Source organism: Lepisosteus platostomus, chromosome 8 (genome assembly GCF_059453375.1).
Source record: "Lepisosteus platostomus isolate fLepPlt1 chromosome 8, fLepPlt1.hap1, whole genome shotgun sequence".
NCBI classification, from domain to species: domain Eukaryota; kingdom Metazoa; phylum Chordata; class Actinopteri; order Semionotiformes; family Lepisosteidae; genus Lepisosteus; species Lepisosteus platostomus.
The window spans coordinates 51,968,448-51,983,757 of NC_142618.1; the positions used below are offsets into that span (position 1 = coordinate 51,968,448).

A 15,310-nucleotide genomic window follows, 5' to 3' on the forward strand; every position below is an offset into this window, starting at 1 on the left:
TTTGTAGTCCATCCTATGGAGTCCGATTATCTGAGTGTGAAGTGTATGAGACTAGGAGCAAGCTCACTGCAGATATTAGTAGACGAGTGGAGACGGAGCACTGTGAGCGGCTGAAAACATTAAGAACAACGGGTGAACAATGGAGTATGAAAATTCCTCCAGGAGAGAACAGGAGCCCAGCAGGGGAGGGCTCATCTACTGTACATCAGTAGATATGAAGACCAGGAGACAGGAATCTTTACAGGGTCTGGTTGGAGCCTTTCATCCAGTACAGGATTGTGTTTGAGATATACAAATGATTGTTTCACATTCTAAAAAAATAGATAATTAATATGTCCTGAACTCACATGAATAGTGCAGTTAGCAACAAGCTGCTAATTGTAAGCATAATGGTTCAGTTGTGGACCTTGGGCACAGTGGTTTACGTTGCTGCCTTGCAGTGCTGGGGCCCTGGGTTTCAGTCTGGACCTGGAATCTGTCCGCCGTCTGTCATCTGTGTGGAGTTTGTATGTTCTCCACGTTTGTATAGGTTTTTGCCTGGTGCTCTGCTTTCCTCTCACAGTCCAAATACATACTGAAAAACACACTGGTAGGTTAACTGCCTTCTGTGAAAATGGGCCCTGGGTGTGTGTATGTCTGTGTGTGCCCTGTGGTGGACTGGCGTCCGATCTGGGATGTATCCTGTCTTTTCCCTGTTGCTTGCCGGGATAGGCTCGGGCTCCCCCGCGATCTTGAATGGGAAGAAGCAGTTAGAAAATGAATAGATGGATGATATTCGCAACACATGAAATGAAGGGCTTGGATATCTGTTATTAAAAAAAATCTCACAGACATGATGAACAATTTTCATTGTGTTAATGAGTGGCGTCATCACAGATGTAAAGCCCGTTATTGTGACGTCTGGGTTGACGTTGCAAATGCGGCGCTTATATTTGCTGCGAAAGCATGAGTTTATTACAGAATGGATATTGAGTTTGGGTAATCATTATTTCACGGTTAAACTGAACACGTGATGGACGGGCTCCATCACGATATACCTGACTGTATTAGCTTTATCAGGTATGTCCTTTTATTCACTTTCTGATGAACAGCCTTTTAAGAGCCATTGCTGATATTTGTATAAAACAACCCGACTACGGTAGATAACTGAATGTAACGGTTATCCGCTTTCTTTCAGCACAGATATTCCTGAATTTTTAAACTATGCAATATGCATTTTTACATTGTTTTGGTATTTGTGCATCTAAGAAAGCTTTTTTACACATCGTTACCTTTTCAGTGGATTTAAAATTATTGTTCTTTAATTCGCTAAAGCATACGAAACTCAACAGCCGAGGTGAGCAATGCCTACGCCTATACAGAGTATATACTTGCCTGTTGTTGCGGACAATGTCTAGATATCCAGAAAAAAATCCACTTTAACAGATTTTGTCCGTTAAAGCGAGGTTTGCTGTATTCATTTGTTTCCGGTCAAACCCGACTGTTCGTTATCATTTGAATTCTGAGATATTGACGATTCCATACGTCGGAGTGACGTAATTCATTCTGTGACAGCATCTTCTATTGTGCACAGACAAATCAACATAGAGATCTAGATTCATTATGTGTGTCTCATATTGCAGCTCTGCATTAACCATGCAACATATACTGTATTGTATTTCATTTAATTTGTCTCTGCCCGCTCTGTAATTTTGTTCAAATCTCTTCGTAATTCCCTTGCTGCTATTTCTCTCTTTGCCGTTTCCTCTACTTTTGTATTATTTCCAGTTTTAACTAATTTGCTGCCTGCATCAGAATGTAAATTGCTGGTATAGATTAGGAAGAGCAGTGGGTTCAAAGTAGATCCCTGCAGTACACCACTGCTTATGTTTTACCTAACAGAAGTTGTGCCCCATAAGATGACACATGAGTTTCCTGTTTGTTAATCTGTTTTTGATTTACGTGTATTATTGTGAATTCTTAGAGTTTTAAATTTCATTATCAGGCTTTTCATGAGGAACCTTACCAAAAGCTTTTGGCAAGTCTAAATATATCACCTTTGGTGCTTTAGTTGTATCTATTATGCTTGGTGTTAATTTGGGGAATTATAGCAAGCTAGTTAAACAATATGTGCCTTTTCTAAATCACTATTGATCCTTTCTTAAAATCATTGTAATTGTTTTGTACATATTCTTTTAGTTTAATTCTAGGTTTTCTAAAACGTTTAAGTCTAACAGACATAAGGCCAATTGGTCAATAGTTTTATGGTTATGTCCTGTCTCAGGTATTTTATATTTGCAATCTGTGAGTATTGCTTTCAATAAAAGTAAGAAAAGAAAAACTCTAGTGAAGTCTGTAAATAATATGCCCCTTTTCAGGGTTCTCTCCTCCTTGAAAACTAGGGTTTATTAGGAATGTCAGCCTAAAATGTGTCATGTATTAAATTTATTGTATGGTTTCTGTTTGATGGCACGGTATAGGTATATATCTAACAAGAAGAAGCTATTCAAAAAACAAGTATTTGACAGTCATATTATCTGTTTATCCAAAAAAAAAAAATCTGTAGAATAAGGCATTAATTGTGGAGAAGGTCAACAAAGGACAATTTAACAATAGGTACAAATATTTCTAATGGTACTTGCCCTTTTTAGTCCTGAATAATCCGGCAGAATCTTTGAAATAAACATAAAAATGCCTCTTTGGAATTGTCACTCCTACCTTAATGTTCAACGGTACACATTTGGTGAAACAAAATATTAGCGGTGAAATGTGAAAAGTTCCCTGCATCTGTCATGTTGATAAAAAAGGTACTGCAGAGGAGCAGAAATATCTCTCACAAACGTGCTAATGTTACCATTGCTAATAATATTGCACCTTCTACTAACAAGCCCATTTCACTTATGTATTTCCAAAGTGTGGTTTTTCAGAATGTTATTATACAATGATTAATGGGGCTGCAGTACAGCACTGTTGTTCCAGGTTCTGATCTATCCGGGGGATCTGTCTGTGTGAAGTTTGAGTGATTCAGTGGGTTCTCTGGTTTTCTTACAGAATCAAATGATATGCTCTCCGGGTTAATTGGAGTCTTTATATTGTCCCCCTTGTGCATGTGTGAGTGAATGTACTATATGTGTCTGCCCTGTCTCTAGTGTACAGTATCTTGCTTTGCGCCCATGGTCTGACAGCTCGGGCACCAGGTCCCGTATTGGACTAAGTGGCTATTGAACATGGCTGGATGGATGTTTCGTGACATTTGTTGATTTCATTAGCAAAGTATTGATTCATTTCAATCTCATTTCTGTCAGTTAGATTTCATAATTAACTCTGGGTATGGGCATGGGTAAGATCATTTAAAAAACATTATGTTTGATGTTTTTTCTGCTTTCAACTCATCTTTCTCTAAATGCTATCGTATTTTATCATTCAGTTTTAACTGTTTAGATTCTTCGTTGCTCTGTTGAACAATAAAGAATATGGCTAATTTCAATAACGTTCTCACATCGTATTTGGGAGCAGTAGTCAATATTAATGTGCTTGTCATCCGATTAAATACAGTTCTGCATTTTAGATAGTAGATGAATAATCTGCACATTCTGAAGGGACTTGAATGACTAGTATAATACCTGCAACCTTCTACAAAGAATGTATTTCCAGCAAAGAAAATTTTATTTTAACATTTAGATCTTTTCTATTTGGCTCAACCACAGTGTAGTCATGGGGTTTTAACAGAAGCAAATTATCTTAATTTCCTCCTTTGTTATTTGCACTCTCAAATGAGATAGTCAGCTTGCAAATGTAAATTATTTATCAGTAGTCCTTTTTCAAAAGGTTTTGGGAATAATTTATTTTAATTACTTTAGGAGGAAAAAAAAACTACTTACTGTATGATGCCCTTCAAAGTTAAAAACTTCACATCCAACCAGAAATAATGTAGAACACACTTATACTCACAAGAGAGACAAAAACCTGAACGTAACTTGCAACTCAAAAGAGAAAAGCAGAAAGTCTACATGACAAGTATGTAACTTGTGTATTGTTGAGCTATGGATTGTATTTAACTAATGCCTGGCACTATGGTAGGCTTTGTAGTATATTGCCACAAGGTCCTGCATTTCCTTCTGGGCTTAGAAGCCTTTATGTATAGATTTTATATATTCTCCTTCATATTAATACTACATTAATATGGATTTTGCCCAGATCTTCCAGATTGTTCCCACCTCTAACAAGTATGCAGAATAGGTTAGATTGGCAGTCTAATGAAAGTATTAAACAAGTAGTAATTATAGAAAGGATAACAGTAACCCTTACATTTACAGTGCCTTGAAAAAGTATTCAGACCCTTGACCAATTCTCTCATTTTACTGAATTACAAATCCTACATTGAAATTTTGTCCTCTGTGATATTTTTATTTGAAAGCACTGAAACTCAAACTTTATTGGTTTGGGAACCTTGGTTTTACATCTCATTCAAGGAACAGAACATTTTTTTACAGTATAGTGTCCCCATCACTATACTGGGGTATTAGGACAAACTGAAGGGTGAGTGCTTCCTACTGGTCCTACTAACACCTCTTCCAGCAGCAACCTCGGTTTTCCCAGGTTGTCTCCTATCCAGGCACTGGCCAGGCTCACACCTGTTGAGCTTCAGTGGATTGTCAGTTGTGAGTTTAGGGTGATATACCGTAGCTGCTGACAATAGTGTGATCAGTGGTGGGAAGACCTACTGCTGGTGGAAGACAGCACTGTTTCAATTGCTGTGTATTACAAGTTATTTAGGGGTGTACATTTATGCTTTAAACTTAACTTTTTCCAACTACACTTTAATGGTTGTGTAACATAACCCTATAACTATCCTTAAACCCAACCTCAAGATTAACCATAGTTTTACCAATTTAGCTCTAAACATAAACCTTAAACCTAGCCTGCCACTATACTACTCTGAAGTCCAAGTTTCAACTTTCAAGTTCAAGTGTAATTTCTAAAAATAAGTAAAGAAGCAGCTGGTAGGTTTCCATATACTGTAAATGCCAAACAATTATCCACATAGAAAATATAATTATACATAAATATGATGACCTGTAATAAAACAAACGGCTGTTATTGACTATGCAAAAGGGCAGAATAGCAGACATAATGGATGAATAACATCAAACAGTAATTTTACAGCAGGGAAAATGAGAATAATTACTGTATCCTAAGGCATTTTACTCTGGCAAAGAGGAGTCTTCCTAACAAGCATCTTTTATACACAATGAATCTGTTTACAGTTTTATCACCAGTTCACAGAACTGGATATTTGTAATTATGCTTTTCCTATTGTCATTTTTATTACATTTCTACACCATAATCTATGTAAACGCCTTGTAATTTGCCTATTCATTGATTTTCTCATGCGGTAAGTGGTTAAAGTTTATCTCACCTTTTTATGAGATACAGTATTGTCTGCCATGCACAGTATGTTTTAGTAAAAATTAAAAGTAAATGGGCACCAAAGGTTTTGGTTGTGCATATATCTGTGCTGTTAACAAGTCATCGATGACCCATGAAGTCATAGGGAATAGAGAAACACAACATTTTTTAATTAAAATGAACAGCTACCTTTCCTCTCAAGACCAGCCAATATCAGGCAGTTCTTGTCTAGTAAGATTTCACAGGTGAAATCCAGTCCAGGACAGCACTTTGACTGGTTGAGCTACACCGCACTGGCTGATAAATATACTGACATCATGTCTGCATCTTGCTCAGACATTTTAAACAATCATTTACTATAAATTGCTTTCTAACTGGGTGAAGGACTTTCATCCAAAACATTCAGAACCAAATGACTTTTTAAATCATTTACTTGTTGAGTGCAACATAAAAACATCTTTTTCAGTCATTTATTAATGCAATGTAGTTCAGCCTCCTCCAAAAACCTAATTGTATATGTTTATGTAAATGTACATAAAAACAAAAGATATGACCATGTAAAATATATGCATGCATGTTTTTATTTGTAGATGTACTGTACATGCATTGACATGTACTGTACATAAATATGTGTATTTTATACATTACTTTTTCCTTGTTTCTAATCAATGTCAATATATATAGTTCTCTGCATTTCTGTGGTAAGTTGGTGCTTCTGATTTTTGATCACTAAAACTGGAGATATAGAGTCATTTATTTCTGAGATTCAACATCTTTGGTTTACTTGATGCAGGTGCATGTCTCTAAAACATTTCTGACCCTTCATTCAAGTAAATCTTTAAACAGTGCTTACTGACTGCAGTAGGCAAGAGGAGACATTGCCACATCCCATAAGCCGATAAGTAAATTCTAGACCGAAAAGGCTGTGGTCAAAACAACCCCAATTACGATGGAATAGCAGAAGTGAGGAGTTCGGCGGAGGAAGTGGGAGCCTGGCCAATCGGAATCCCCCAGGAAGAGCCATAGGAGCGCTATAGGGGGGAGGTGATGGGATATGGCAAGGGACGCAAAGCAGTGCCTGCTGGGAAGGGCTGTTACAAAAAAGTATTTGGATTACGTAAAAGATGTTTATTTTTTAAAGAAGAGGGCCATGCTGAAGGCCCTGTTCTTTTGTTCATGACTCCAACTTAGGAAAGGTAATAAAATGTTATACAATAAAGGAAAATAAATGTAACACCTAATCAAATTATCAGCTAAATAGGACCGACAAAAAAAATGAAACCATCAGAAAGCACACGGTTGGACGTAATGACAGAGAATATATAAACTTTAAAGATGGCAGCTCTTTTGTTCCTGAACATTGTTGAATATTTGACATGATCACAGTAGTAGGACTAACCAAATCCGGGTAACTGTTCATAACCCTAATGTCAGGACCTGGCTCCTTCCTAAAACTCCTTCAGTACCTCACAGTCACGCCATGAGGCCCTTCTGTCAAGATCAAAAGCTTCCTTTTATGACTTGAACGGTACTTGTTAAACTCAAAATATGTATGTCTTGTTTTCATACTGTATACTGTAGATCTTTTAAAAAACACTAAACGTAGAGTATTTCAGATTTGTTTTAAATATACGTTCAATTTTTCATTCACTTGGGCCGTGAAGTCCTGCCGCAGGCCCCATTCCAATTTGTTGAAGTCTTTGTCCTCAGCAGTGGATGGAGCTGCCAGTTCAAATGAAGGACTAAAGAGCAACAAGAGAGCAGCCAGGACAAGGCCAGCACACTGAGGAGACCTCACCAGGGAGAAACCTGTTTGTGGATCATCAATATTTAACAGCCTGTTTATTTATGTATGAGGCTATCGCAAACAAAAAAGATGTGAGGAGCACCATATTTGATTTCAAAATTAAAATCCTGATCTTCTCACTCTGTTTGTGTAGCAGTGTTGGGTTCTTAAGTATGTCGTTCGGAAAATCAATGTACATATAACCAATGCTTTTTTTCCCCTGAGGCATTGGAACAAAGCTAATGTAGTCTATATGTAGTTTATAGGTACATTAATGTAAGTTGCATAGTTTGTAAGGGCTGTTGGGATCTGGGCTGTTTTAATATAGGGGTATTATCCGTAACGCATCTCATGTCTGCATGCTTATCCTCCAGAGAGGATTAGGCATGAAATGTCATTGGATATGGCACGCATTGCAATTTATAGGAATCCACTGTAGATGAGAAAAAAATGTTATTTTTCATTTTTCTAAGAAAGAAAAACCCAAACGAATCGTGTGACAGAGCCCCACATCAGGCAGCATTGCCTAGTGGACTCCTGCATATGAGCCACTCCACACCCTGACACAACACAAAGCCACAGTACTCCTGGTGCTTTTCTAGGGCCAACTAAGGCCTCTTCACTCAGTGCACTGCCTGCAATGGTCTACCAACAAAGCAAACGATGGTCCCTATCAGCACAACTGTGCTGTGTCCTGTGTGCACATTCACGCTCCAGACGTTCAATTAGACTAATTAGACTTGACGAGCAATTACACACAGAGGTCGACTATTTTGAACTGATTTGGCGGCCCCTGGTGGCTGGTCCATGGTCACTGAACCCTGAAATGTAAGGGCCCAAGTGCAACAAGGCGCAAATCAGTTACTATTGTGTTTTCGAATATGGTTTAAGTTCGCTTTACTTTAATACGTTGGGACTGGAATACTAGTCTTATCTACACTTATGGAAAACGTGAACTACGCTTTGATTTCAGTTTTTAAACTGGTCTATCGTCTTTATGCAGAATTTTTAATTATAGCTTCATATGGTAATACAAGCGCTTTTACTACAGCTGGAATGTGAAAGCAAAAGCATGGGGAACTCGTGTGTTTCTCCCATCTTCGCATCGATCTCTATGCTCCTGGACATCGATTGCGATCTCTCTTTCCCTGCGGCAGCTCGCGATTGAACAGCCCGCCTTCTCCTGCCCGCTTCCCATTGGCTGGCCGGCCGGAGTTACCATGGCGACAGGGTGGCAACCAACCTGTGTCTCCGCCCTCTGGGCCTATGTGGTGTCGGGCCGCTCGGCGGTCCGCGCTGATTGGTGGAGATGCCCCCTCCCCCGACAGCGGGCGCTGAGCGCAAAATACAGAAAGGTGAGCGGACCTCTGCCAAAGGTACCTTTTTATATCATGTTTTTTTCCGAAATCGTTTATTCTTAAAAAATACGAGTATTTCAGATGTTAGCCAGGGGTATAGATATACACGTTTGATGTACATATGTAGAATAGGTGAGTGTGTTTTCTATAAAATCTCATAAAACGTCACATTTTTCTTGGGAAAACTCGAAAGGCAATACATGACGCATGACAGTTTAATTTTTTTCTCTGAATGCTGTTAACTAAAGCGGTTTGACAGGATGTCAGTCCTTTCTCCATACTGTGCATATAAATCAGTATTGATGCTGTTGCTGCACAGAACACAGGTGACAGCTCTCACTAGACAGTGGCGGACGTACAGTACATCAACGTGCAGGAGACACTGATCGATTATACTCCCAGACTTCTTCTTACTGTTGCTTTACAACAGCTGATCCCTCCCTGCAGGCTGCTGCAATGGTGCTGGAAGAGACAGACGCCGGGAAGCGGCTGACCTCCGCGGCTGCCGGGGGGAGGCTCGCCGAGGTGCGCCGGCTGCTGCAGGATCAGCGCCTGCCCCCCGACACGGTCAACGAGTTCGGGAAAACGGCGCTGCAGGTAATTCACGGGGGGGGGGGGGGTTGATCCTCAGGAAGGTCTCATCTCAACTCGGGCGAAACGTGTCCCCCTCGACCCCCGCCACTCTTTGCGTAAAGAGGTGCCCGCTGCTCTCGCTTATCAACGCGCCTTTGCAGCTCCCGCCCGGGTTGAACCTGGAGTCGCCCGCCGCCTGGAGTTTGCCAGTGCCTTGGGATTTGATTTGCAACCCCCGACTCTAGGGAGGTCCGCGAATGCAACTTTTAGACTGTGAGGTACAAGCCTAGTACAGTATTTGAAGTGTTCAGGGCGACACACCTGTCTGTTGGGATGTAATGTGTGTCCCAGCGCGTTGTCGCTATAACGCGTGGTTTCATTGAGTGTAGTCCCGGAGCGCTCTTGTGATCCTTCGTGTTTAAATCGCCTTGTGAACAAGTGCGACAAAACAGAAAGTCGTTTGGTTTCGACCTCGACAAGAAAGACCGGAGAGTCTCTGGTTTATTTTTATTTATTTTTTTCTCCGAGACAAAATTGCGCGGAACGTGTCCCGTCCAAGACGCGCCTTGTACTCAGGAGCCAAGCCTACTGTACACAAGGAAAGAAACTCCCGCATAAGCTTCTGAAAAGCACTGCTTTGTATATTAAAACTCATATTTTCGTTCAAAAGACATTTATTTGGCTTTGAAAACGCAGGCGCGTCGTTGTTCCGCTATCCCGGGTCACCGAAGGTCACCAACATCCCTGCAACAACCTGACAACTTGACATGTTTTCCCACTCGCCTGTTGTTAACTAGTGTCTTCTCAGCGCGCAGATGCTACAGTACGTTGTAAGCCGATACATGTACATTTGTCTACACGTCTCTGAAATACAAAACAACGTTTTTAAATAAATAGGTGATGTGATGTCATACTATGGGAGAGTATAAAGGAGGAGTTATAATAAACCAATACTCTCCGGTGAGGAGGTTTTTGTTTTATTTCTTCCGCGACATCGTTTTGCTATCTTCCAGATGAACGATTTTTGTTTCTGGTGCAGAAAGGCAGCTGAAGAAAACCGTTTATATAAATGCTCCACTTTTTTGTTCACCTGATGACAATTCATGTCCCATAAAAATCATTTAAACCTCCCAATAAATCGATAGTTACATTTGAGTTAAGGTTGAAATAAACCCTTCTTACATTTCAATAAAGTATTTTTCTACTGTCCATGGCCGACAAGACTATTTTTTTTTTTTTTACCCGGCATGAAACTTAAATACTGTATTCCCCAACTCTACTTTAAAAGAGCAATTTTCCCAACAGGAAAGGGCAGGCAATAACTGGGAACAATGGCAGTAAAAATGGCAGGATTAAAAAGGAAAATTTAATCTCTTGGTTAGTCTGTAAGTGAGTTGTATGTGTTGTTATCAATGCTGTTTTGTCTGATATAAAATAGCTAATATACACTACTTGTAGTCCAGACTTCTGGTTTACCTTACTGTATGTTAACTGGCATGTTTGTATGGTACTCTAAAAGACATACAGTAAACAAACCCTTCAAGAAAACCCCAACCTTAAAAAACAAGTGAAAATGTAAAAGGTTTTATGTCCCAATTTCTAAAAAGTCTATACCATTTTAGAAATGTTTTAAGTGTTGAGATGAAGTGTGATTTATAGTAATAGCAGGGCTAGTCCTGCAGCACCAGCTGTTTGGAAAGATTGAAAAGGTGGATCAGTTAATGTTTCTTTATTAGCCCTATACAATTTCTTGCATTAGGAATTCATCTTTTCACATACCCCAGCTTTTCGCCATGGAGACACAGACAGGGAGAGAAGGGTCTGCCATTGTACAGCACCCCTGGAGTAGTTGGTGTTAAGGGCCTTGCTCAGTGGCCCAACAGAGTAGGATTCCTCTGCCAGCTGCAGGATTTGAACCAGCAACCTTCCAGTCACAGGCACAGCTCCTTAGCCACAGAGCCACCGCTCCACCTAGTTGTGTATCACAGCAAACATGACCACAGTGCGGTTTCCTAGGAACACAGATCCCACAGCTAGAATTAGTGTATAAACAACTGCAATAAAGTTCTGCTCTTCTGCTTTTAATTCGGTGTAGGTGTTTTGCAGGGCAGGGGCGCTGGCAGTTTTATTCACATTGGTGCTGTTGATGCAGCATGGAGGCACAGTTGTTTAGCGTTGCTGCCTGGCAGCGCTGAGGCCCTGGGCGACTACCTGCGTGAAGTTTGTGTGTTCTCCCTGTGCGTGCGCTCACACAGGTTTCTTCCCGGTGCTTGGGTTTCCTCCAGCAGTCCAACGACATACTGGTAGGGTAACCGGGTTCTGGGCAAACTGGCCCTGGTGGGAGCGCGAGCACGTCTGTGTCTCTATGTGCCCTGCGGTGGACCGGATTCCCGTCCAGGGTGTATCCCGCCTGGGGCCTGCTGCCCGCCAGGATCGGCTCCGCGACCGTGGAACTGGAAGAAGCAGTGAACAGCGGAGGGGTGACGCTGTCGATCTGGGGAGCGCGCTTTACCGCGGTGCCAGTCACGCTCGTTTGTCTCCCGATCGCCCTGCTGCCCAGGTGATGATGATGGGCTGCTGCTCCCTGGCCCGGGCCCTCCTGGAGCGCGGCGCCGACCCCAACGTCCAGGACCACTCCGGCGTCACCCCCGCACACGACGCGGCCCGGACCGGCTTCCTGGAGACGCTGCGCATCCTGGTGGAGTTTGGCGCCGGGGTCAACGTGGCGGACAGCGCTGGGGCGCTGCCCATCCACGTCGCCATCGCCGAGGGGCACGCCGACGTGGTGGAGTTCCTGGCGCCCCGGTCCGACCTCAGCCACCGGGACGCCGGCGGGCGCACCGCTCTGGACTTGGCCCGGGCCTCCTCCTGCCCAGACATGGTGCAGCTGCTGGAGAAACAGCTGGAGTCGAGCCTGTAGTTCCAGTCACAGGCAGGGCGGCGCTATCGCCCCTGGTGCAGCTGAAGACTGTTCCTCGGAATTGTTACACTGTTGCTTTTGCGAACAGGCCTGTGTAAAAAAAACGTGTGCAGGATGTTATGCGATTCATGTAGATGTTATTTGAAAAGCACTTTTTTTTTTCTTCCCTGCAGATTATAATAGGTTTCAATCTCTTCTGGTTAGTACTAGAAAATGTGCGCGCTCCAAAGACTTATCCTTTGGGTCCCGATTCAGTTTCAGACAAACTTTCCAAGCCTTTGGAGAGTTGTATAAAATAGGATTACAGTGTGCTACAGTGTTTTTTTCTCTAGTTAGCTAGGAGAAGGTCATCTTTCTTATCTTTACACCAGCTACAGTTGTACAGCTCCAGTTCTGGAGGTTTTCATTCTTCCTGAGCTCTTAATTACTTCATAGATCTAGTCGTTGGCTTAACTAAACCTTCTAGGTCTGAATGTGAACACCCTGGTTTACAGTAACAGCCGTCTGGGAATCACCAGTGTCTGCTTCTCAGGTTTGTCAAGTTGTTTAAGTAAAGCGTTCTGATATTACATATCTATAAAAATACTTTAATGTAGCTGGAATGTTAAGAAATGTCTCCGATGGAATTATAAATATGTATTATAATATTAAACAGAAAACAGAGTGGAGCTATATTTTTACATTTTTAAAATCTCTTCTATTTAAATCTTTAAAAAAAAAGCTAAATTATTTTTTATTTATTCTTCGGGTAAATGCTGTGATGGATTCAGATGATTTTTTCATCACATCAGCCTCTTCTTGCAGATGTACAGAGGATCGTTCTTATGATTGATGTGTCCACTGTTTATACATTGTACAGAACGTTTTATTTGGATTATATACAGTATATATATATTTGAATTGCTGCACAAACGTTTATCCGTAGACCTATGTGCCATTGCAGAAAGATACAGATGTTTATATTTGAACTGGAAAAGAACTGTAAGTTTTTGCAATAACTGATTTAGTTGCACTGACATGAAAGCAGTTGTCCTTGTCTTGTATGTTTGTGTTTTGGCGCACAAATAAATCTCTTATCCATCAGTCTGTCTTTGTTGTTGTAGTGCTTGTGAAATCATAGCAGATTACTGTGTCCACAGAGCAGATGAAGAACAGCAAACCTGCCTGAGTACGAGTACGAGTACGAGTACGTACTGTAGTTTGGCCACCCTGTCCTGAAGGGCGACCCATCTGGTGGATATGAGAGTAACTCAAACCTCTTTCCTCCACCTAGACATTTTATTCCTGCCTGAGGATGTCCTTTCGTTTATGACTATTTAATTATTTGTGCTTTTTGTCAATAACACTACACCTACAGTATAACAATTATTAACTTATTTAACAATATGCTTCAAGAGTATTGTTAGAAAGTATAATGCAGTCATACGTTCTTGCATTTATATAGTACCTTTGATTCCAAAGGCTCCTGGAGCACTTTTCCATATAGAGGGGGAACCCTCTTCAATCACTCCCTGAAATGCAGCAGCTACGCTTCATACAGTATGTGCCAACAGCTACACTTCACAGCAGATTAGGTGGAGAAATTGAGAATGTGTTCTAGAATCCAATTAAGAGGAACCTTTAGGTAGACCAGATTGAACAAAAGAGAGTGCAATTAAACAGGACAATGGGCTAACACCCCAACTATTCTTTAGAGCAGTATAACCATGTAGTCAGGGCTTCTCACCTAGGGGACAGCACCTCCTAGAGTACAGTTTCCCCTGGTCTCTGTACTGAGGCATTGGTCAGGAAATTCTACTCCATAGCGAAGAGCTCTAACTACAGGTCTACCACAACACCATTGGCAGCAAAAACTTGATTTTTCCCGGAAATCTAACTCTAACTCTTGACAGGACCCAGCCTTGCTTAGCAGCTTAGACCTGGTGACTCTGGGCCACAAGATGGTAAAGCCTGCCCAACAATTAATTAGAAATAGATATGTTTTTTGCTAACCGGACCCACAAAATACATACGGACAAGCATTGCAATTTGTCTGCATTCATGCAAATGTGCTGTTTACAAGAAGAAAATAGGAATTGCAATAGAATTTCCAGCGTGATTGCATCGGACCTCTGTTTGCGTCACGGATTAAGAAGCAATCTGGAGGTTTCAGGAGTTAAAAATGACATAGTGAAAGACAACAGTACGTCAAAGACCATGTGCCAATGTTCCAATAGTAAAAAAAAATCCCAGGAGCTCAAGGAGTACAAAAAAAGCTCTTACTGATTAAATTTAATTAAAACCATGTATTATTTTCCACATCGAGCATTTTGTACAGATCCTCTGTTTCAGAGGGACAGAGGCCTGTAATATGTGTCATAGAAACTTCCCTTTTAATTAGGAATGCAAGATAACAATAGCAATGTTGTACAGTAGTTCATGAAACTTGAATTAATTAATGTTATATTATCTTCCAATTACTCATTAATCTGAATTCAGTGATGCCTAAAATCCTTTGACTTCTGTCATTCACATTATGCGTTCATTAACTATTTGAAGTGAGAATTGAAAAAACAAGCATCCTATGTTGATAACCTTTATTTTATGAAGCATCTTTACTTAACAAAAGGCATTGCAACAGATTTATCATGTGTTTTATATATACAGTATTTCTGTTTGTTGTATCTGATTATTTTTTGCAGTTCATTTGCTTCCATTGTAATATTTTTCTAAGTTTTATCTTCTGAGCATTTTGAAATATTTATGTTTTTATTTAGTCTTCTTCACTCCTGCACTCCTAGGCTGTGGAACACACTTCTTTATGAAATCAGAAAGTCTGTATCTTGATTTTCCACCTCAAAGTTCCAACTTAAAATGTACTGGTTTAAGTTGGATTTCTTATAGTTTTATTATGTATAATGCTTATTGTGTTTATTGCTTAATGCTCTACTGTATATTGATGCATTGATTGTGTTTTTCAGCTTTTGTTGTTCAGTGCTTTGGAATACGTTTTATGAAGTACAGTATGTTTTATGGTGAAATCTGAAAGCTCTCACAATAAAACATACTTCAAAAAACATATTTGTTAAAGGAGACTGATTCCTTTCATACCTTCAAAGCCAATATAATTATCTTAAATTCTATGCAAAATTCAATAAGAAGCCACTGCATGGAAAATGAAGACTATGCTTTAAAAATGCACTGTGACAAGTACTGTATGTATTTAAAAGTTTCCCCCCTACTTCTAAAATCTACATCTCTAAAATCAACTAAGAAGACGTTTAAAAAAAAGTTGCATTATTTTCA

General features: G+C 40.5%; 1 protein-coding gene across 1 annotated transcript; it reads left to right on the top strand.

Moving 5' to 3' along the window:
* The first annotated feature begins 312 nt into the window (after positions 1-312).
* Positions 313-13,108, top strand: LOC148657504 (cyclin-dependent kinase 4 inhibitor D-like). The gene is made up of 5 exons (XM_088643870.1): positions 313-1,063; positions 7,102-7,266; positions 8,332-8,550; positions 8,980-9,129; positions 11,666-13,108. Exons 2-5 carry the CDS (start codon positions 7,237-7,239, stop codon positions 12,023-12,025), a joined length of 759 nt encoding a protein of 252 aa, XP_088499996.1. The 5' UTR covers positions 313-1,063; positions 7,102-7,236; the 3' UTR covers positions 12,026-13,108.
* Positions 13,109-15,310: the final 2,202 nt, after the last annotated feature.